The following is a 24,782-nucleotide window of genomic DNA, read 5'->3' as shown; positions in this document are numbered from 1 at the left end:
ATTCATTAACATATTTTATTAATTATTATGGTTCCCAACCAGCCCACAGCTCCACGTCAACCCGTGGTCCCTTTTCTCATCGTTTTCAAACAAAAAGCAAGCACAATAACATTTTTGAAATCTCAAGAACAATCAATCACAAAGTTGTTAATTGATTGATTAATTAACAAAGAAATAAAATCCAGCGTGAGTAATAAATAATTCATTGGAGCCTGGGGACCGTGGAAAGGGTTCGGCTGTCCCGCCTCAAACAGGAAATACCAATAGAACGCGTGTCAGCTTTTAATAATCCGACGTGGTTCCCAGGCAGATGGGGTCCACTGGCTGGCTTTCTTACTGGTGATTTCGTGGGGAGCTTTGACGCGTCCCCCTCTTCGCCTTCGCCTCCGCTTCCATGCAGCTCCTGAGCCTTTATATGATCACCGCCAAATCGCCAATGGCAGTGCTCTTCCTTCCTTCTTCTATTTGAGCTCCCCCGACGACGTGAGAAGTCGAAGAAGAGCACTAGTCGATCCCTCCTCGTACTCCCATTGATTTCTGTCCCTGCTCTCTTTTCCGCATTAAAGTTAAAACAGAGAGGAAACAGAGTTGCATGATATATTTCGTGGAGATGGTGAAGCAGAGTGTCATCTTCCCAGAGGAGATCTCCATCTCCGGCACCACCTCGGCGGCGAAGGCTGAACCTCCCTTCCTCCTCCCTGCTTTTCCTCCGCCACGTCAATCTAGCCCCGGCCTCAACAACCGGTTCCTGAGCCTGGAAGATATTGCCGGCTGGAGGCCCAGCGCATTGGTCGACTCCATGCGCGCCTCCTCCCCCACCCACCCCAGGGAGACCGCCTCCGACTTGTCTGTCGTCGCCGATGGAGAGTACAAGGATTGGCTGGTAATTTTTATCACTTATGCTCCAAAACTGGCCAGCTTCAATGGTGCTAATTTGGCGGGATTTGTCGACCTGCAGAAGCAGCACCCGTCGGCGCTGGGCAACTTCAACGACGTCGTCGCGGCGTCAAAGGGGAAGCAGATGGTGATGTTCCTCGATTACGACGGCACTCTGTCCCCCATCGTCGACGACCCCGACAGCGCCTTCATGTCTGAGCCGGTGAGTCCTCACAAAATTTCCAAAACATTTTTCCTATGAAATTGCGCGTTGATCGCCGCATGAATTCAGATGAGGGAGGCCGTGAGAGACGTGGCGAGGCACTTCCCAACTGCCATCGTGAGTGGCAGATGCAGGAACAAGGCGAGCTTCCTATCTCTCTATTCATGTCAATGGATGAAGTCAGCATGAATCTGTTTCCCTCGAACTCACTCGAATGCATGTTTAGGTGTTCGATTTTGTACGATTGAAGGAATTGTACTACGCTGGGAGCCACGGCATGGACATAAAAGGTCCTAGCAAAAGCACCAAAAAGACAACATCCAAGGTCTGTCTCTATCTCTGCGCTCAAAAACTTCCCTATTTTATTGCCCTCGACAGTTCACTGATCCCTGCTGCTCGTGCTCTGTGGATGGGTGCAGGCCAACCCTGTTTTGTTTCAACCGGCCAGTGAGTTCCTTCCTGTGATGGATGAGGTGTGTATGATCCAAGAAATATACAAGAAGAATAAAAGGAGATGTTTTTGAATCAGTTAGCAGTTTAATTCTACTCGAACTTACCTGTGCTGATCTATTCAATCTCCTTGTTTAAAGGTGTATAAAGAGCTGGTAGAGAAAACAAAGTTCGTCCCAGGTTCCAAAGTTGAAAACAACACCTTCTCTTTATCAGTCCACTTCCGATGTGTTGAGGAAAAGGTGAGAAGAAGAACTCTTTATTTGATTCGTCGCAATTGGTATGAATAAGCATATTCCTTACTGAATAATTTGCAGATATGGAACTCATTGGCTGAGCTAGTCCGTTCAGTGGTGAATGAGTACCCTGAACTCCGGCTTACCGTAGGAAGAAAAGTATTGGAGATTCGCCCGAGCATCGAATGGGACAAGGGGAAGGCTCTTGAGTTCTTGTTAGAGTCCATAGGTAATTAAGCCTGAGCAAGAATCTCATCTAGCACGGCAGCATTCATCGACTTCGTTCTCATTCACATCGATATTTCTCTTGGTTTGTAGGGTTCGCAAATTGTAACAATGTGTTTCCAGTGTACATAGGAGATGACCGCACAGACGAAGATGCTTTCAAGGTATCCCTAATTATTGTGTCCTTTCCTGCTCAACATTTTGAATTTCTGATCATTCTTAATCTCTTAATCATGCTCACTAGCTTGTCCTAATCTCAGGTATTGCGTGAAAGAGGACAGGGTGTAGGGATCCTTGTGTCTAAGTTTGCAAAGGAAACAAATGCGTCCTACTCTCTTCAAGAACCAGCTGAGGTGGGCAACTAGCTAGTAGCTCATGATCTCCTGACGTGAACTACTACTGAATTTGCTAATACCTTTTCTCTGAATTTATTTACAGGTCAATAAGTTTCTACGTCAGCTCGTTGCATGGAAGAAGCTTCTTTTGAAGGAATGATCGATCAGTGCCATTACCTGATGAGGAAAAAGAAGCACGTAGCTTGATAATAACACTTTGTGGCATGAGGATGCTATCGCACCTCTGTTTAGTCCTAATCCTTTTTCCTGCCAAGAACTGTAACTATCAATATGTGCAAGATGAATATTCCACCTATGTATTGTATGATCTTCACGGGATCTCTGTTTTTAATGTAAATTATTTATGCATGATGCAATGACAAGGATGATTCTTCCTGATATGTCATTTTAAAGAAATTAAATCTTCATAAGTAACTATTCATGCATTGTTTTCTTACTGATGTATCCTAATCCTCTTCGACTGAAACTTAATCTTCTCGCTTAGGGATCGATCTTAAATTAAATATATGGTTTCACTTCCGTACTTGTTTAAAGTTCACAATTTTAGTAAGTACTTAATAGAAGTAACATGTACTACATCGATCATAAAACATATTTAAACGATTTCAGGCAACATATATAATTCTCGGATCCAAAGATCTCCAATTTAAAGTGTCGTCGTAGATACTGAGAAATAGTTTATCTATTGCTGCCAAAACGAGATGCAAAACAATATTATATTCTGGACTGGACTTGGACCAACAATCGCATCTAGCTTCCCATGGCTGTTCGAGTACTTTACACCAAAAGCTGTGATGTGCCCATGCTTCTGAAAGAAGAAGTTAGCTAGCTAGGACCAATTATATGACGACGACTGTGTCAGAAAGACTTGAAACTTCTGCTTCTGTCTCGGGAGGGACAACAGCAACAACAATCGCCTCGATCGCCTCCTGTCTCAGTTTGGGAAGGCCTGCCCTGCGCAGCAGCTTGGGACTGCACATGTTTAGTTCGGACACGAAAGGGAAGAAGTAGGTGGAAAGCATTTCAGTCGAGGGAGGAGTTGGAATCCACTCAGGGAGCTTCTTGCATGCATTGCGTTGATCATCAATCAACACGGAGCCTCTTTACTTGCCAGCCATTTCGGGCGTGGAAAAGTGACAGTGGTGGTGGTGGTGGTGGTGGTCGCTGACTCACTGGAATCCGGCCATGATCGATATATGCTTCGATCGGCTGAAATAAAGTAAACAGAAATATTGATTGAGGGGGTTCAAATAATTGAAGCCTCAAATTAAACGGGTGCAAATCGTCAAGGAATGCGATCGACACACATTGCACTATAATTAAGTTGTTTTATGTCTTCGCAGTTAAGACACGACGCCTGCTCCGGTAGTCATCAGCCACATGGTGGTAGGACTTAGGAGACAGCCCCCAGTCGGCATGCCGAAGCTACACGTGCATGCATGCAAAGGTGGTCCATGCATGGCGACGTGTGCTGCATGGGAACGAGGAGGACGACTGCTGCGGGAAGGAGGACTGATGCCACCTCTCCTCTCATGCCGTTATAATACTCGAGGAAAGAGAAGGCATAGTAGATCTTGCAAGGAATCTAGTGGACAAGTTATTTGTGGAAAATTGACAAATTATTTGTCAGTTTGTTTTTTAACATTGGCATCGCCTTCACTGAGAAAAAAAAAATAGCGACCAAAACTATTGAATTTATATTCCACCGTTATTTAGCGATGAAATTATTTTCATTAATTTAGATTAACGATTAAATTAATATTTCATCATTAATATTAATTGAAATTTTAACATAATCTCTTTATTTGTGAGATCTAAATCATGTTTACATATTTACAATTAATACATTATAAAGATTTATCCTTCACGATATATATTCAACATTTATGATATATAGTACAAGCATTCACAATGTGCATTCAAATCATCCATGATACATTCATATTTATATTACATACATTTATGCATGATCACATTTAACATTCACAAAGTATGTTAATGTTGAATGCAACATTCACAAGTACATTCATTTATGTACAAAGCATTAATATTTAAAACATGTATTATGGTTCAAAAATAAAATCTAACATCACAAAAACATTGTACATCGTACAATTATAACTTCAACCACAAAATCAAGCATATAATTCAATTTCATCATTTCCCATCTCAAATCTTAAAATCATTATCGCATCTGATCCCATCCTACCCTACAGTAAGTATATTATAATAGATTATTAAAATAAATAAATAATTCAAACTACACTTCATGTTCATATATGAATGTAAAATTAAAACTACTTATTACTATCAAAATGACAGTATAATATCAAAATCAGTTCTTTAAATGTTGATTTTATATCTATATTATTCTTGAAAAGATGTAAGCAATACAATGCATAAAATATTTAAATTAAGAGAATCGTTTTGCATATTTTATGAGTGATAAATAAAAAAAATTAAGTTGAAAATTAGGACACCTCAAAAGAACTATTGCAAATATGAGCTATTTATCAGAAGTATTAGATCTTGAGTCTTTTATGAGTTAAAATCATGCGGCGTTGAAAAATTTAGACTCTATCGATCTATGAATTCTTACATTATATTTGTCTCTCTACTAACATCTTAACTCGATCTTCCATCGACTGCTTACTACTAACTCGAAATTGCTTTAATGATGTGATGACTCGATCTATCAATTCTTGCACTAAAAAAAACAATGATTTTGTGACGAATTTTAAAAAAAAAATCGTCGCAAAAAATTCTGGGACGAATTTTGGGACGAATTCTTTTTTGTTGCTATAAAGTCGTTGCCAAACTTGGCGACGAAATTTCTCGTTCGTTGCAGATATTTGCGACGAAAACAAAAATTCGTCCCCAAATTCGTCGTCGATTGGCGACGAATATCTAATTCGTCGCCAAATTTGAGACGAAAATATTTTCGTCGCAAATCTGCGATGAAATTGATTCGTCGCGGATTTGCGACGAAAAAGAATTCGTCGCAAATCTACGACGAATTTGATATTCGTCGTAAAAATCTACGACGAATTTGATATTCGTCGCAAAAAACTGCGACGAATTTGATATTCGTCGCCAATCTGCGATGAATTTGGGGACGAATTTTGGGACGAAAAAATTTTCGTTGCAAAATTCGTCGCATCCCCTTTATTTGTTGATTATCCCATAGATTTGCGACGACAATGTTTTCGTCGCAAATCTGCGACGAATTTGGGGACGAAATTATTTTCGTCGCAGAATTCGTTGCAAATCTGCGACGAATTTGGGGACGAATTTAGGGACGAAATCATTTTCGTCGCAGAATTCGTCGCAAAATCAAATTTTTACTTTCCCACCCATTATTTGTTGATTATCCCATATATACAATACACGATCCAATCGGATCAAATCAAATTTTACAAATAATCTGTACACATATTAATATCAATCCACATCCGCATACACATATCAATTCACACAAATTGAAATCACAAACATCCACATCCATATATATCGTCAATCCATACTGTACAAATTAATATACATATCAATCCACATCCACATACATATATCAATTCACACAAATTGAAATCACAAACATCCATATCCATATATATCAATCCACACTCTACAAATATACATATCAATACATATCATGATCAAATACATTAATATCACTCCAGAACAACATCAATATCAACAGGTAGCATTTTGATCTGGATCAGAGTAATAGGAACTCCTCTGGTGTCGAAGGATGAAGGTAAAGGCACAAAAGTTTCAATTAAAGCTCTTGTCTGAGAATGGTCAAGCAGCTCAAACCAGAAGTGTTGAGGTGTATAGTAGTTATCCTTGATAATCCCCTTGAATTGGTTCTCTGTGAGGGGTGCCAATATATTCTGATGCATCCGTAAAATCAAATCTGACTCCAATTTCTTTAAGTTCTTCTGTGTATTCTGTTATCTTTTCACCCTCCTGCATAATGACCAATTGCAGTTTCTCGATTTACCTCCTCATAGATGATCGTGGGACCGACCATGTTGGACCGTTAAGGTGGTGGGTTCCACCTTTTGTAGAAGAAAAGAGAACTTCAAAATCTGTAACAGTTCCTGTAAAATTATCAGTGGCCAAATACTCCCTGTTCAATATAAAATAGAGTGAGTGAGTGCTGTTAGTAATGCACAACAAAGGGAACCTGCGATATCAACCATTTTTGCATAGTAAGGGTGTCAGTGATAGCATAAGCCAAGAGATATCAAAACTTAGAAACTTACCTAAATTCATCGACACAATCTTAGTGAATTTAACACCCCATTAAAGGGGGAAAGAAAAATAGAGATAAAAAAATCGAACTGGGTATAAAGGTGTTCAAAAGGGCAATGGATGATAGCTGTATAACGAGGTAAGCCTTAAAAAAAAAGAGAATACTTGATAACAACTGTATTATAATCACAGAAAATAATAGAGCAAGTTTAACTTTGATACGTCAAACAGTCGTTCAACACTTGAAAGACATCCACATAGTTGAGACCGAGTAGCTTGGAGTGTGATCAGGAAATAAAATTTTTAGTGTTTATGAACCAGAGGTATTGTGAACAAAAGTAGAGTCTATGGATCACGAACAATCTATTGAATGAAGCATGTAAAATGCGCCACTTTATTTCATAAAAACAAAAGTGACTCAATTTCTTCCTGTTCTTATTTTCTCTAAAACTTTTTCCCCCGTATTTGAATCAGTTCGAAATTTAAACTCATAAACACTGAAGGACCCTCCAAATAATACAGTAGCTCCGGCTAGGGGCTGCCAACGCCGGCCAGCGCCGGCCAGGGGCTGCCAACGCCGGCCAGGGGCTGCCAACGCCGGCCAGCGCCGGCCAGGGGCTGCCAACGCCGACCAGAGGCGGCCAGCACCGGCCAGAGTCGGCCAGCGCCGTCCAGAGGCGTCCAGCGACGCCCGACACCGCCCAGGGCCAGCCAGCGCCGCCCGACGCCGCCCATCGTCCGGTGATCTCTCTCCAGCGGCGCCGGCGGCAAAAAACATAGAAAAAAAGGAAAAGGGAGGGAGAAAGCTTACCGCGAGCGAGGAGGAAAGATTTCGGACAGAAATCATCGAGATCCAGCGAAGGAAAGGTTCGGCGAGGGAGAAAATCGGCAAGGAACAGCTCCGGCGGCGTTCGTGGGAGAGAATCGGTGAAAGAATCGGTGAGAGGAGAAGATTTGGTCGCGTGGGAAGAAAAGGAGAAAGTCGGGATCTAGGTTTAAGTTATTTTTTTGCGACGAAATAATTTTCGTCGCAAAATTCGTGGATTCGTCGCCAATTTGGCGACGAATCCATGCTTCGTCGCCAATTTGGCGACGAATCCAGGAATTCGTCGCCAAATTGGCGACGAATACTGGATTCGTCGCCAAGTTCGCGTGGAAAAAGTGGCGAACAGTCCAGATCTAGGGTTTCGTTGATTTGTTTGCGACGAATTCTATGTCGTCGCCAAATTCGTTGCCAAATTGGCGACGAAAGATTGGATTCGTCGCCAATTTGGGGACGAATATGTTGTTTCGTCGCTAATTTGGCAACGAATTTATTTTTTCGTCGCCAATTTGGCGACGAATTGAGTATTCGTCGCCAAGTTCGCGTCGGTGAAAAAAAAAACAAAGACCTTGATGTGGTACAGTGAAGTTTTGCGACGAATTTGGAATTCGTCCCTAATTTGGCGACCAAAGTAAAATTCGTCGCCAAATTGGGGACGAAATTGGCGACGAATTATTTTTGGCAACGAAATTGGCAACGAATATTTTCAGTTGCTAAATTGGCAACTAATTTTTTGTATGTCACAATTTTTGTTGCAGATTAGCGACGAAATTTAGATTCGTCCCAAAATTCGTTGCTGATTGGCGACGAATATTATTCGTCCCAAAAATTCGTCCCTAAAAACCTGTTTTTTTGTAGTGTTGATTTAATTTTCTTATTCTAACGCTTCTACTTGAGCAGATAAAGAAGAACTAGGATGACCCCTGAGCCTAGGAGTCATCACACATTTATATGCAACTTTTGTCTGGGAGCCAAGGCCATAGAAGGAGTTCTTTTTTCCTTCGACCAACAATGCCATATATCATCTAGTACATCGTCTAATGGAGTCTGTAACTCCTCTCCCTCTATAGCAGGCTAAGACGTTAAAGCAACTTGATCAGTGATTTCATCCTATGTAAAAAATATTATTAATATCTAATTAACAAAACTAGTAATTGTTAAATGTGACTGGTAATTAAGTTTATATTTTTACGTCTATGACCTTTGATCAAGCATCGACAATAGTGTCATCCTTCTTCTTGTGTGTATTGCGAAATGCCTCCCAACAAGTGAGACGTACGTCTTTGTAAAGCATCAACTTGCATACACAACTTTTTTTATAAAATAAAAATAAGTTTACTAATAATAATAAATTTCTAATATAACTTTATGGTAGACTTATCAAGTCTATTGCATGATTGCATGATCTACAATAAATCGTGATCTAGACGTATGTTTTGTGAATCAGGTGATCGGGCCAGCAACCTCAGTATTCCTATTGTTTCGAGCAATCGATGAATTTTGCTATCATTTTTCTACAGCCCAAATGGTCTTCTATTCATTCCAATTCTCATCTAGTACATGTGATGACCTTGTTCTCTTCCTTCTCCACTTGTATAGTTTGGCACAATAATTATTCTATATTTTTTGAAATTGTGTCTCATGTCCTAGCTCTCAAGTATATTTTTTCTGCGATAATATTTAAAAAATTAGTATAAAAGGATATAAAAGTATACAGTATTAATAATATTCAAATTACTTGAAAAAATTTTTATACTAAAATTCTTTCACATCTTGCTTTTATACCATCCATATAGTACCCAAAAGTGCACTGACATTCTCTAAATTTTTTACTTATATAAACAACTACACTATGACCATCGAAAATAAAATTGCATGAAAAAACTTTCATTTATCAAAATAATAAATAAATGATTAGATATTTGAATTACTAATTAATAACATCAATACTTATCAATTTCCAACAATTCTCAAAATAATCTGACCAACTACTGCAATATTGACATGATGCCAGATATGTAAGATAGCATTATAACACATACACATACTAAATAATAATCAAATTAGAACATTAATGGCTTACATGGTAAAATTAGTGAGATTTTTATGTAAAAAGCAAGATTGTACCTAAAATTTAATCATTATTACAATTTGAATCATTAGCAACATTAATAGTTTCTAAGTCTTCATTGATAGACTCTATTAGTACATCAAACTTCTCATTGCTAGACATTTATATCTACAAGTAATTGGGGTGTAAATTGAATTTGTGAATCAACTAAATATATCTCCACTTTCTCATTTTGAAATGCATTATAGTTTTGGTTCGTGATGGAGTTTGATATTTTTATGGTGGAGCAAGGCTTCATTCTACAAACTGCTAACTATTCACTATATCTTATTCCCTTCGTACTATTTCTTCTTTTCTCTATCGGGTATTCAAGATAGAAAACTTGACCAACTTGTACTGTAAAAAATGAAGGGTTCAAACTTGTTAAATCTAATTTATTTTCATGAACCTCAACTAAATTATAGTTTGAATGTATTCTGGTACCTATTCTTGGAGTCGGATAATACCATGAACATTTGAATAACATATACTTTTTCATGGATAAAGTAGGATATTCAACCTCAATAATTTTTTGTCAAGTCTTCCATAGTAACCATATTTAGTGTTAGTGTTGTTGATAGATCCTTTTACACAAACACTAGAATTATACGTTAGTGTGTGTGAATTGTGTTGTGTCATATGAAATTTGAAGCAATTAACATAGTAACCAGAGTAGACTCTTATATTACGGAGAGGTNNGAAAATAAAGGAAACTTGGTTTGTTCTACTTCCTATGATGTTCTAAGTTCTTTTCTTGTATTTATTTTAGAAACTCATAAATATGAACCTAATGTAATGATACACCATCTAGCTATATTAAGTTGTATGTGGTATTCATCTTTGATGGACTTGGCTTCTTATTTAATTTGATTCTTGGGGACAATGTAATCAGTGGTTCTTCTCTGATGCTATTTTCAATCCCTAGTTTAAGTGTGTGTGTGTGTGTGTGTTCATCTTGTATAAAGACTTGGGATATGATAAACACAACAAATGTGAAAATATATAAATTTTTGGATCACATTGATAAATCTTTCCCTATGCAAAGTATAGTAAGCTTCAGCAGGGAGAGTGCATAAACCAATAAATAAGCAAAAATAAAGATCATTGGCTAGAAACATGATCACAATTCAAAACATTAACAAGTTCAGGAAACACATTGTGAGAAAGGAAAGAGTTTTTTCGGTCAGCTTTGTAAGGAAGCTTCTATATTTGATTAGGCAACAATGGAGAAAAGCATTTCGGACAACAATGTTTGTCTGACAAGAGCCTCAATGCTGCTTTGGCGAATTAGCAGCTTACAGGACAAAGAGAAAAGAGAAGCTTGCAATGCCTTATTTATCGATCGGGAACTTGATGACAATATAAGTTCATAATTTAACCAGTGTTCTGCATTCCAGCTGCAATTCCTTTCATGGTCAAGATGAGGGTGTCCTCCAGACCAGGGGCATACTCACTGCTGGGGTTGAGTTTCACCAACTCCGCGGCGGGTTTGCTGGACTCTGTGATCTCCTTGGAGAGATGAGGCCTCACATTAACATGGTAGGACGGGTCCCTGATTCGCTTCAAGGTGTAGGCTTGGCAAGCATTCAGAGTCGTGATGTATGCATCTCGCAGACGTAACCTCTGCTTCAAGTATGGATCCCCTTCCAACAGATCTTTGTGCCCGGCAACCTACAAGAATTAGATTAGATGGCACAAATTAATAAAAGAATTAACAAAACCAATTAAAGATGGCACCACTTTTTGCTAGCTTGTTCACGATGATAAAACTTAGAGAGAAAGAAGATTGCACCTGAAGAAGAAGTTGCTTTGTTTCTTCGTAGTTGGCTCTTAGCTGTTCCCCGAATTTCCACAAATCTTCGGAAACCAGCAATTTGTCATATAGAGCAGCTATTCCAGGATCTCCCTTGGCGAAAACCATCTCGACCAAGTCAATGGTGACCCTGAAAAATGGCCATTCATTGTACATTTGCTGAAGAGTTTGAAGATTCTTGGCATCTTTTTGCAAGACATGCTTGAAAGCTGCACGGAAGCCAAGCCACACTGGTAGATGGAACCGTGTTTGTGTCCATGCAAAAATCCAAGGAATTGCACGAAGTGACTCGATGCCCCCACTTGGCTTTCGTTTAGATGGTCGGCTACCTATGTTGCATCCTACCATACTCCAGCTCAGGCGTAGCCTGTCAGTTGTAACAAGAATTGCATTATATATAGGAAAGTAAAAGATCACATGCCAAGTACAGGTAAATGATAGAGTACAAAAGTTGATTAGATCACTCACTAGGCGGAAATACTCGACGAAACGTGGTTCTTGGAAGACAATAGATCGATATTCCTTCGTAGCTAGAACAGCCATTTCATCCATCAATGCACGCCATTCTGGCTTGGGAGAGATGGGGGGACGCATTCCATGTTCGAGTGTAGCAGCTGTGAAACGTTGGAGAGTCCTGAAGCACAAATGTTCCTCTCCGAATGACTGCTCGATAACTTCACCTTGAACTGTAACACGAAGAGATCCATGGACTGTATCAGGCGGCTGAGATAGGATAGCCAGATGAGTAGGGCCACCACCTCTTCCAACAGTTCCACCTCGCCCATGGAACATGGTTAGTTTTACTCCATACTCATTAGCCACTTTTATAAGCTCTTCTTGAGCTTTATATAACTGCCAGGCTGCAGAAAATCTACCAGCATCCTTCCCTGAATCTGAGTATCCAATCATAACTTCCTGCTTCCCGTTAATTCTGTTCCTGTACCAATCTATTGAGAAAAGTCTGGCTAAAGCTGCTGGTGCAGCCTCAAGATCTGCAAGTTTCTCAAACAATGGGACTACTCTCAATGGAGTTTTCACATGGCACTCGCGCTGCAGCAGCTCGACAGCCAAGACATCTGATGGAGCAGTTGCCATTGAAATGATGTAAGCCCCAAAGTTGTCAGAAGGAAGCTCTGCTATGACATGGAATGTGTCCAAAACATCAGCAACTTCATTTGTCTTCGGTAAGTCGATCCCAAATAAAGGGCGTTTTCCATTAAGAAGGCTCCCATCAGCAATTGATCTATCGCCACAGTCACAGAGTGATCGATAGCAGAGTTCAAGAGGCTTCTAAAACTGCAAGAAAGACATCACAAATATTAGTACAGAACAATGGAAAAACTTGGGGGGAAAAATTGCACAGGTAAATATTTCAGCTAACACGAGTAGAGGTATAGCACCTGTTCAACATTGGTGAAAGTTGCTTCCTCGGGAATGTCAGAGTATCCATTTGAAAGTAAATGGCGGGACCTCTCACGTGTGCTGTATAATTTATCTCTCACATCACTAAGAACAACACGGTAAGGTTCATTTGGAGGAAACTATCTTCACAAACTCTGTTGAACGACAAATGGAAGCAAATAACAAGTTACTAAAGCTTAAATGAACCTGATTGTCCACAGAGATATAACAATAAATAAATAGTACCTATGTAGTGCTTTGCATCTTTTTTAGACAAAAAGAGAGGAGTCTGATTTAGATTCGAAAAACCCAAGGTTGAGCAACGAAGTACGGAGTGTCGTATGCCATTCTCGCGGAGCTTGCTTTAGACCATATATAGCCTTGTGAAGACGGCAAACATGATTAGGAAAATCAGGATGAATAAAGCCAGGGGGCTGAGACATATATACCTCCTCATGCAATGTCCCGTGTAGGAAGGCATTACTCACATCAAGCTGATGAATGGGCCATTCTTGGGAGACAGCAAGAGCCAATACAGTGCGAATAGTAGTGGGCTTGACCACAGGGCTGAAAGTCTCAACATAGTCAATTCCTTGTTGTTGGTGGAATCCCTTAGCAACTAAGCGGGCTTTATGACGATCAATGGACCCATCTGCCTTCCGCTTTAGTTTAAAAACCCATTTGCAACCAACAAGATTTTGATGAGCATTACGAGGAACCAAAGACCATGTACCATTACTAATGAGAGCATTGTACTCTGAAGTCATGGCATCTCGCCAAGCAGGATCTTTACTGGCACCAGAATAGTTGGTCGGCTCAGAATAATCAGCAGTGACAAGTAGAGCACGAGGACGAAGAGACCCTGTCTTGGCACGAGTGACCATGGGATGTAAAGAGCAAGCAGGGGCCCTAAGCAGACCCGTGTCAGGCTGTGCCGGCGGAGACTCCGAGGAGGATGGAACATCAATAGGAGGTGTTGTATCCCTGATGATAGTGGACGGGTTACTGGGCAGCGGCGATGAGCAATCATCGGCAGGAGACCCGAAGCCAACAGAGGTACCCAATATGGCTAGGGGAGGGGATGTAGATGATGATGGAGCATGGAGAGAAGCAGAGTCCCTGTGATTAAGAAAAGGAAAAGAAGTCTCATCAAAAACCACATGGCGAGAGATAAATATCCTCCTCGTAGGGATATGTAAACAACGATAGCCCTTGTGAGATAAACTATATCCTAGGAAAACACACTTGATGGATCGGAAAGATAGTTTATGACGATTATATGGGCGGGTAAGAGGAAAGCAACTGCACCCAAAAATTTTAAGAGATCCATAATCTGGAGATCGCTGAAAGAGCAACTCAAAAGGAGAACAATAATTCAGTGTCGCAGAGGGAAGCCGATTGATCAAATAAACCGCAGTAAGAAAGGCTTCATCCCAGTAGAGTAAGGGCATAGAAGCGTGGGCTAGCATAGCAAGGCCTGTCTCAGTGATATGACGGATTTTGCGTTCGGCAATACCATTTTGTTCACTTGTGTAAGGGCACGACAAGCGATGTTGAATACCTTGTAGTTCAGGAAGATTGTAAATCGAGCGAAATTCTCCTCCCCAATCAGTCTGTATAGCTTTAATTGATTTATTAAATTGATTCTCAACAAGAGCACGGAATCGGAGAAAGGTTGAGAGAACCTCAGATTTGCTTTTAAGAGGATAAATCCAAGTATAGCGGCTAAAATCATCCACAAAATGCACAAAATAGCGATACCCATGTATAGAGAATTCCGGAGATGGTCCCCAAACATCAGAATGTAATAGATCAAGAGGTTCTTTTGAACGAGACTGAGACAACGGAAATGGTAGTTTATGAGCCTTACCAAATTGACATGCATCACAAAAGGAAACAGTCTTATTGCCTAAAATAGGTAAACCATAATGAGAGATAAGTCGAGCAACTGTAGCAGATGCCGGATGCCCCAGACGATGATGCCATGTGCTAGCAGAAGAGCGCTCGGTAAGATAAGCAGACCGCTCGGTAGATGGTGCACCGGTCTGGGCTAGACGATAGAGACCATCTTTAAGGGTACCGCGAAGTAGTTCCACCTTCGAAGCCTGATCCTTTATAACACAATAAGTCGGATGGAATTCAAAAAAGACGTTATTGTCAGCCGTAAAACGAGCAACACTGAGTAGATTTTTAGTAATGGCAGGCACATGTAATATATTTCGAAGTTGCAATAATTTGGCAGGACTAAGAATAGATGAGTCACCAATATTCGATACGGGAAGAGTCGTACCATTGCCAACAATAATTTGCATAGTACCTTGATAAGGAGAGTGTACTTGGAGATTCTCTAAATCCGCTGTAAGATGATCGGTGGCGCCTGAATCGGGATACCACGCAGGATCAGAAACTGTTGCAGGTTCGGCTATCAAGGCTGATGGTGGTGGAGGAGAATTAAAGTTTTGGTCGAAACGACGTCGACATGATGATGCAGAATGACCTCCACCGTTGCAGATCTGACACTTTTGTGAAGTACGACAGTTAGCAGCGATATGACCAAATCTATCACATAATTGACACCTGGGCCGTTTATTTCCGTTTCGGCCACCGCGGTAAGCACGACCCCCGCGTTGCTGATTATGGGTCGGAAGCTCGTGGGTGGTTATAAGAGAAGCTGGATTCGGGTTCTCCGAATATGAGGTTTGATACTGACCCAGCGAAGAAGTATAGTATGGTCTGTGAGGGTTGTGAGCCCCCACAGTGTTCGTAGGAGAGAGTCTACCAGCAGAGGAACCCCTGAAGTAGCGTTTGTCTGGAACGACGCCTCTGGGTGATCCGAGAGATAGATACGCCATGGGAGATGGCTCGGTGCCGTGCAACTGCTCCAGTCGTTGCTCATGAGTAAGTAGCATGCCGGTTAACTCTTCTATACTTACGCCTTCTCTCTTGGTTGTTATAGCAACCACCATAGATTCATACTCGGGTCCGAGTCCCCCGAGAATATAGAGCACCAGATCAGTCTCTGGAACTCGATGTCCAGCACCTATGAGATCGTCCGAAATTGACTTCATCTTTTGCAGATATTCGGTCATGGATAGTCCACTTTTCTTCATCGTCTGTAGTTGGAGTCGGAGTTGCATGAGACGTGCACCAGATTGTGAGGCCACCATTTTCTCCAATGATGCCCATAAGCGTCTTGAGGTGGTGCAGGAGGGGCCGACAACTTGAGCCAAGACTTCCTCCGACAGTGTTGAAAGAAGCCAACTGAGGAGACGTTGGTCTTGCTGCTCCCAAATTTCATATTCGGGATTAGTTTTGGTCTCTTCTACAGTACCATCTTCCTTCCGAGTTACTATCGTCTCGGCTGGAATTGTAGACTCGCCAGAAACAAATTGGATTAGACAATGACCTTTTAGCACAGGTAGTACCTGGGATTTCCAGAGGGTGTAGTTCCTCTGGTTTAGTTTTGTTGATATTTGGGTAGCGAACGACGTCATAGTAGGTGTTGACAGAATTCCGGCCATAGGATCGTTGGAGTTTTCCTTGCGCTCTGATACCAAGTTGAAGAAAAATAAGTAGAGATGAATGAATAATATTCTCGCACATCATTTCTTTATTCAATATGAGAATATATACATTGTACAACAATTGTATATAGAAATAAAAAATAATAAATGAAATTATTACATTCCTTGCTAAGAGGTTTTCTTCGTGATCAAGTTTCATCAGAATAGGATATTCTTTATATCAAGAATCTCTAAGATCTTGAGGAATAATTATTTCCTTGAGGAATAATTATTTCCTTAACACACCCGAAGTTCAGTATTGCAGCGCCACATAGACAACTGCAATAAAATAACTCATCAATAACTTGTGACCACATCAAAAATCTCATTGAATTCAAGTAAACAAAATAAGATCAGTTAATACCTCAAACATCAGATCTTCAATTTGTGCATAGTACAAGTTTGCAGCCATCATCCTGGCCAACAAGCAAACATCCCTTGTCACTTCCGGTGTAACTCTCGGGTTTCCTAAATTCACAAGAAGTTCATAAGAACAATGCAACCAAGTTCTTACTCATGTTCGGGAGTTAGGTCATATGCATTATAGTCATGTATCCGGAAAATGAATGTAAGACTTGTCTAAAATCAGCAAAACAGCTTTACCATCACGATCACCACCCATCCAAGATGAAAACTGAATAAGAGGCGCATTATAGGGCACTCTCTCATCTATCCCAATATTTTTCAGTGCTGTATCAACCCGCCGCAAGAATTTGGGGACACCCTTCCATATGGTTTCATGGAAATAGCTCATTCCAGCACGCATTTCATCTTGAGGAGTTGGGGGAGTTCTTTTGATTTCATCAGTTCTGAAGGCAGCTTGAATCTACACGATCACATCAATTAAATAGTAATAGTCATACTTCAAATGTTTGCTTCAGAAATCAATATCTACTGGTGGTGGGATATTTATCCACGCATTAGATACAAACAAGAAAGTCCAGAACTAGAAATATGCAGAACAATATGTTATCAGCCCAATCACGTACAATATATAAAGAAAACAACTTAACTATAAATTGTTTCAAAATACTAAACCTGTTCAATGGAGTTTATCCATCAATTGTATTTATGTGAAGTTAAGCAAGCATGATATGATGGATTACCTCTCTTGAAGAGCCTCATCGAGCTCTTGCTTGTCATCAGGAGTAATATCTTTCGCATTCAGCTGAGTCAAACAATTCCTAATCCTGAATAAATCATATTGTTCCGGTTGAGAAGTGCGTCGAGACACGTCACCGGACCTCCTCGTAGACGGCTGTGAACAGTGGGCGGAACTATCAGGGGAACAGTGGGCGGAACAACAAAAGGTGGGATGACCTATTCTCCTCCAATCCAATCGATCGGTTGTTCACACAGAGAATACACTCAATTATATATCATGTGATAATAAATGAGTTACATTGGAAACTAATAATGTTGATACAACCAAGATGGTTATGGGCGATTAATTGTCTAGTAGGACGCTTCGTTGGGCAATTTAGAAAAGAGAAGAGGATGTCCCTTGGGCAATGGTGCAACAATAGGATATCCGGGTTGTGATCTAGGGACCCGCGGTTAGATCTTCAGCTACGGCGTATTTGCAGGAATTTTCCTCCAAATGGGGAACGCAATCAAAGGATGCTGGGCATCTGGATTGGCCGCCGTATGCACTTCCCGATTTATCCTGGTGGTCGGTGGAAAACTTTCGTGGGACCGGACCTGCCGCCCCTAGGGATTGAGTCTATAAGACTGACTGGGATTTATCATATTTTAGATGTTTGAGTTTGTTTTAATTTAAGATGAGCTAGAGCCAACTACGAGTAGCTAGATTTAATTTATTGCAATCTACTCGATCGTAAGTAGATCGTACGTCCAATTTCGCATTGGTAATAAAAAAAACAAAACAATTTCCGACAAATCAAGCATTTCATACATTAATTGTTGGAGGAATCAGGATGCAACTATATATTTATATACATATAAAAGAAACGTACGTACGCATCCATGGAATATATATATGTGGCAAAGTATAATTAAAATCTATATATATATAAAAACAGAGTTGTCTGTCAAAAAAAATTTCCCGCCTAAACATCATTTCAATAAATAGACATATTTATCTATATAGAAATAAACTTACACAGTTATAATTTATTGATAATACAACTTTTCATCCATATTAATATAGCAGATCTTTAAATGCATTTTAATCTATATTAAACATAAACTTTAATGCTCGAATTATTATTATTAAATGGTAAAACACATATTCCTAATATATTGAATAAATTTGATGGTAAAAAATATCACATATTACAAATGAGGGTGAGGTTGCATACACTCTATAAATTAGGATTGCAATATATATATTCATTCACTCACTTTAGGTTGAAATAAAAAAATGACTCCTCTATTTAATCTCATCCAAGAGGTTAACCTTTCGAAAATGCAATGGGCGTTGAAACTCCGATTAGTTCGTTGTTACGATCTATATGCATATGGAAACAACAGAGATTTTAGCTTGGAATGTGTCTTTCATGATAAAGAGGTTGTATATTTTTTACGTATATATCTGATTATTGTTAGAAAATATAAATATTTACTTTTTCTATCTATTTGTAGGGTGAACGCATACATGGAACAATAAAACGTCCGATCATAGAGAGAGTGAAACTCATTCTCAAAGAAGGTCATGTATTTGCCATAAAAAATATCATTGTTGCAAAGAATCATGAAGTATAAGACAACAACAGATAAATATAAGATTAATTTTATTGTAAAAACTCATGTATACGAAATTTTAATGATACTTTTCCATCGATGATTTATGAATTCAAGTCTTTTAGTGAATTGAAAAAGACAGATTCTGTTGATGAGAATATACTTTTTGGTAAGTTAATTTATTTATTTTTTGTTTCATGATTAATTGATCGAACATTTTATCTGATAGCTTAAAAAAAAATTTCATAAGATGTCATTGGCAAAATGGTTGCACGATACTCTCCTCAAAGTAAAGAATTTGGTGGTCGTCTTACAAAATTTCTTGATTTTGTCTTAGAAGATTCGGAGTAAGTATTGTTTTATTTTTTTTAATTTGTGGGGAGACTTTGTCAATGACATCATGACATCTTACATCTATTATTTTAATATTTTTAATAATCAATTATTTTACTATTTTTAGGAACAATAAGCTATCATGTACCTTGTGGGGAGACTTTGTCAATGACATCATGACATACTTGAAAAAAGTAGATGAAGAACATGTTGTTATCGATCTACAAATGTGTCGAACAAAAAAATTTAGGGGTGAAATACACATTTCAAATACTTTCTATGTTAGCAAGATGATAGTGAATGAAAATTTAGATGAAATTATAGAATTCCAAATTTGGTAATTTCAATTATTCAATTTTGTATTAATATATATTCATTATATATATATAACTAAATATTATTGCAATGTTCATTTTAAGGATTACTGCCGATTGCAATACCCCAAATTCAATCAGCACTATTTCAGCACCATCTGCACAAACAATCTTGGAAGAACTTTTGATTGCAAAGGATTGCTTTAGGATTATAGAACAAGTTTCTGAAAATAATGAGGTCTAATTTAAATTTTATTCTATGATTCATAACAAAATCTAATATAAAATATATTATTATCTACATTTCCCTATTTCATCTAAAATTAAGTTACATTTTAATAATCATGACATCTTACAAATTTTTTTTCTAATTATACAATCTATAGCCAATTTAGCTTATTTATATTTTAATTATTTATTCAAATATTCATACTTACTATTTTAATTGTTAATTATATAAAATAAGGTCTCGTGCATTGCACGGGTGAAATACTAGTCTATATATATATAAAAACAGAGTTGTCTGTCAAAAAAATTTCCCGCCTAAACATCATTTCAATAAATAGACATATTTATCTATATAGAAATAAACTTACACAGTTATAATTTATTGATAATACAACTTTTCATCCATATTAATATAACAGATCTTTAAATGCATTTTAATCTATATTAAACATAAACTTTAATGCTCGAATTATTATTATTAAATGGTAAAACACATATTCCTAATATATTGAATAAATTTGATGGTAAAAAATATCACATATTACAAATGAGGGTGAGGTTGCATACACTCTATAAATTAGGATTGCAATATATATATTCATTCACTCACTTTAGGTTGAAATAAAAAAATGACTCCTCTATTTAATCTCATCCAAGAGGTTAACCTTTCGAAAATGCAATGGGCGTTGAAACTCCGATTAGTTCGTTGTTACGATCTATATGCATATGAAAACAACAGAGATTTTAGCTTGGAGTGTGTCTTTCATGATAAAGAGGTTGTATATTTTTTACGTATATATCTGATTATTGTTAGAAAATATAAATATTTACTTTTTCTATCTATTTGTAGGGTGAACGCATACATGGAACAATAAAACGTCCGATCATAGAGAGAGTGAAACTCATTCTCAAAGAAGGTCATGTATTTGCCATAAAAAATATCATTGTTGCAAAGAATCATGAAGTATAAGACAACAACAGATAAATATAAGATTAATTTTATTGTAAAAACTCATGTATACGAAATTTTAATGATACTTTTCCATCGATGATTTATGAATTCAAGTCTTTTAGTGAATTGAAAAAGACAGATTCTGTTGATGAGAATATACTTTTTGGTAAGTTAATTTATTTATTTTTTGTTTCATGATTAATTGATCGAACATTTTATCTGATAGCTTAAAAAAAAATTTCATAAGATGTCATTGGCAAAATGGTTGCACGATACTCTCCTCAAAGTAAAGAATTTGGTGGTCGTCTTACAAAATTTCTTGATTTTGTCTTAGAAGATTCGGAGTAAGTATTGTTTTATTTTTTTTAATTTGTGGGGAGACTTTGTCAATGACATCATGACATCTTACATCTATTATTTTAATATTTTTAATAATCAATTATTTTACTATTTTTAGGAACAATAAGCTATCATGTACCTTGTGGGGAGACTTTGTCAATGACATCATGACATACTTGGAAAAAGTAGATGAAGAACCTGTTGTTATCGATCTACAAATGTGTCGAACAAAAAAATTTAAGGGTGAAATACACATTTCAAATACTTTCTATGTTAGCAAGATGATAGTGAATGAAAATTTAGATGAAATTATAGAATTCCAAATTTGGTAATTTCAATTATTCAATTTTGTATTAATATATATTCATTATATATATATAACTAAATATTATTGCAATGTTCATTTTAAGGATTACTGCCGATTGCAATACCCCAAATTCAATCAGCACTATTTCAGCACCATCTGCACAAACAATCTTGGAAGAACTTTTGATTGCAAAGGATTGCTTTAGGATTATAGAACAAGTTTCTGAAAATAATGAGGTCTAATTTAAATTTTATTCTAAATTTTTTTTCTAATTATACAATCTATAGCCAATTTAGCTTATTTATATTTTAATTATTTATTCAAATATTCATACTTACTATTTTAATTGTTAATTATATAAAATAAGGTCTCGTGCATTGCACGGGTGAAATACTAGTATATATAAAAACAGAGTTGTCTGTCAAAAAAATTTCCCGCCTAAACATCATTTTAATAAATAGACATATTTATCTATATGGAAACAAACTTAAACAGCTATAATTGATTGATAATACAACTTTTCATCCATATTAATACCACAGATTTTTAAATACATTTTAATTCATATTAAGCATAAACTTTAATGCTCAAATTATTATTATTAAATAATAAAATATAGATTCCTAATATATTGAATAACTTTAATGGTAAAAATATAATTTTTCATCCATATTAATAACATAGATTTTTAAATGTATTTTAATTCATATTAAGCATAAACTTTAATGCTCGAATTATTATTATTAAATAATAAAATACAGATTCCTAATATATTGAATAACTTTAATGGTAAAAATATAACTTTTCATCCATATTAATACCACAGATTTTTAAATGCATTTTAATCCATATTAAGCATAAACTTTAATGCTCGAATTATTATTATTAAATGGTAAAACACAGATTCCTAATATATTGAATAACTTTAATGGTAAAAAATATCACATGTTACAAATGAGGGTGAGGTTGCATACACTCTATAAATTAGGATTGCAATATATTCATTCACTCACTTTAGGCTGAAATAAAAAAATGGCTCCTCTGTTTAATCTCATCCGAGAGGTTAACCCTTCGAAAATGCAATGGGCGTTGAAACTCCGATTAGTTCGTTGTTACGATCTACCTGCATATGGAAACAACGGAGATTTTAGCTTGGAGTGTGTCTTTCATGATAAAGAGGTTGTATATTTTTTTTACGTATATATCTGATTACTGTTAGAAAATATAAATTAAATATTTACTCTTTCTATATATTTGTAGGGTGAACGCATCCATGGAACAATAAAACGCCCGATCATAGAGAGAGTGAAACTCATTCTCAAAGAAGGTCATGTATTTGCCATAAAAAATATCATTGTTGCAGAGAATCGAATGAAGTATAAGACAACAACAAATAAATACAAGATTAATTTTATTGCAAAAACTCATTTATGCGAAATTTTTGATGATACATTTCCATCGATGATATATGAATTCAAGTCTTTTAGTGAATTGAAGAAGACAGATTCTGTTGATGAGAACATACTTTTTGGTAGGTTAATTTATTTTTTTGTTTCATGATTAATTGATCGAACATTTTATCTTATAGCTTAAATTTTTTTTCTCAAGATGTCATTGGCAAAATGGTTGCACGAGACTCTCCTCAAAGTAAAGAATTTGGTGGTCGTCTTACAAAGCTTCTTGATTTTGTCTTAGAAGATTCGGAGTAAGTATTGTTTTATTTTTCTTTTAATTTGTGGAGAGACTTTGTCAATGACATCATGATATCTTACATCTATTATTTTAATATTTTTTAATAATCAGTTATTTTACTATTTTTAGGAACAATAAGCTATCATGTACCTTGTGGGGAGACTTTGTCAATGACATCATGACATACTTGGAAAAAGTAGATGAAGAACCTGTTGTTATCGTTCTACAAATGTGTCGAGCAAAAAAATTTAGGGGTGAAGTACGCGTTTCAAATACTTTCCATGTTAGCAAGATGATAGTAAATGGAAATTTGGATGAAATTATAGAATTCCGTAATAGGTAATTTTGATTATTCAATTTTGTATTAATATATATTCATTATATATATATAACTAAATATTATTGCAATGTTCATTTTAAGGATTACTGCTGATTGCAATATCCCAAATTCAATCAGCACTATTTCAGCGCCATCTGCACTACTTCAACCATGTTTTAAAGGATAAATTCTTACTGGAAGTAATGTCGGTCATAAAGTGCTTATTCCGATTGTCATTGACTCCTTCTGATCCAAGACTTCCTTTTAAATTCCAACGAAGGCAGTATCCTTTGATTGTATCATACGCAATGACAATCAACAAAAGTCAAGGTCAATCATTGTCTTATATAGGACTTATTTTAAAGAACCCCGTTTTTAGTTATGATCAGTTGCATGTCGCTGTATCCAGAGTTACGAATCCTATGGGTTTAAAAATTTTGATATGTGATAGTGACAGCAAACAAAAAAATTCAACAATAAACGTTGTATTTAAGGAAGTTTTTCAAAATTTATAAATTTTTTTCTAATTATACAATTTAACTTATTTGTATTTTAATTATTTATTCAAACACTCATACTTACTAATTTTAATTGTTAATTATATAAAATAACATCCCGTGCATTGCACGGGTGAAATACTAGTTGTATAAAAAGCTAAGTATCTTGATTAACTAGTTAGAGCAAGCTAAGTATCAAGCATTACTCCTGAGCAAGCAATATAAAGCATGCAAGAACGTAACTAAAGTTGCGTGAAAAATAATATAATTAAAGATATTATTGTTGCTTGCTAAATAGGCATCCGATCCATCACACAACTAACTTTGTAAAAGGTCGAAGCTAGCCAGCATCAATTAAAGAACAATGAGAAATATAAACACGTAAATTAAGCTTTACGCTACGCACCTTGGGACCTTTATATACAGATCATGCAAATCAAGAAGAAGAGAAACCACCCAAATTAAAGCAGCTAGCCAGCTAAATACATATCTATGGCGGCCGCTTCGCAATTGAGGCATATAGCGATGCAGATCTTGCCGGCGCCTGAGATGGTGGCACTAGGGAAGGCTTTCCGCATCTCGAATCACTTGGAAATGATTCGAAACAACCTTTGGGCCCTCAATTCCTTCCTCATGGATGCTGCTCTTCGCATGCCAGACGAGCCTAATGTAGTAGAGTGGATGCAGGTAATTAACGATGATAAATATAAGGATATTAATAATCAGTTGTTGATAGATGATATATGCAGCAATCATATCTATCCT

General features: G+C 37.2%; 1 protein-coding gene, 1 long non-coding RNA gene and 1 pseudogene across 2 annotated transcripts; 1 reads left to right on the top strand and 2 right to left on the bottom strand.

Annotated features, from left to right (window-relative positions):
• Positions 1-610: 610 nt before the first annotated feature.
• Positions 611-2,505, top strand: LOC141811949 (putative trehalose-phosphate phosphatase 6). The gene is made up of 10 exons (XM_074700036.1): positions 611-883; positions 959-1,099; positions 1,169-1,240; positions 1,326-1,424; positions 1,519-1,572; positions 1,690-1,791; positions 1,867-2,014; positions 2,104-2,174; positions 2,271-2,363; positions 2,449-2,505. Exons 1-10 carry the CDS (start codon positions 611-613, stop codon positions 2,503-2,505), a joined length of 1,110 nt encoding a protein of 369 aa, XP_074556137.1.
• An 8,425-nt stretch (positions 2,506-10,930) lies between these two features.
• On the bottom strand, positions 10,931-12,558 carry LOC141811948 (phosphoenolpyruvate carboxylase, housekeeping isozyme-like; annotated as a pseudogene).
• A 4,020-nt stretch (positions 12,559-16,578) lies between these two features.
• Positions 16,579-17,155, bottom strand: LOC141811950 (uncharacterized). Its single transcript, XR_012600208.1, has 3 exons — positions 16,937-17,155; positions 16,698-16,801; positions 16,579-16,612 (listed from the first exon to the last, which is right to left on the bottom strand). It is a non-coding gene; the product is annotated as an uncharacterized LOC141811950 (long non-coding RNA).
• Between the last annotated feature and the right edge of the window lie 7,627 nt (positions 17,156-24,782).

This window comes from Curcuma longa, chromosome 17 (genome assembly GCF_044706935.1).
Source record: "Curcuma longa cultivar G26 ecotype Majalengka, Jawa Barat chromosome 17, ITB_CL_G26_1.1, whole genome shotgun sequence".
Classification (NCBI taxonomy): Eukaryota; Viridiplantae; Streptophyta; class Magnoliopsida; order Zingiberales; family Zingiberaceae; genus Curcuma; species Curcuma longa.
The sequence above is the reverse complement of the archived record's forward strand: the minus strand, read 5'-3'. Positions and strand labels throughout refer to the sequence as shown.

What these genes read in the sequence shown, in the direction of transcription:
- LOC141811949 (XM_074700036.1), top strand. Translation starts at nt 611, where the DNA reads ATGGTGAAGCAGAGTGTCATCTTCCCAGAGGAGATCTCCATCTCCGGC. An exon ending in CCAAAAAGACAACATCCAAG is followed by an intron (nt 1,425 to 1,518) that starts GTCTGTCTCTAT and finishes GGATGGGTGCAG; the next exon opens with GCCAACCCTGTTTTGTTTCA. An exon ending in CAGACGAAGATGCTTTCAAG is followed by an intron (nt 2,175 to 2,270) that starts GTATCCCTAATT and finishes TCCTAATCTCAG; the next exon opens with GTATTGCGTGAAAGAGGACA.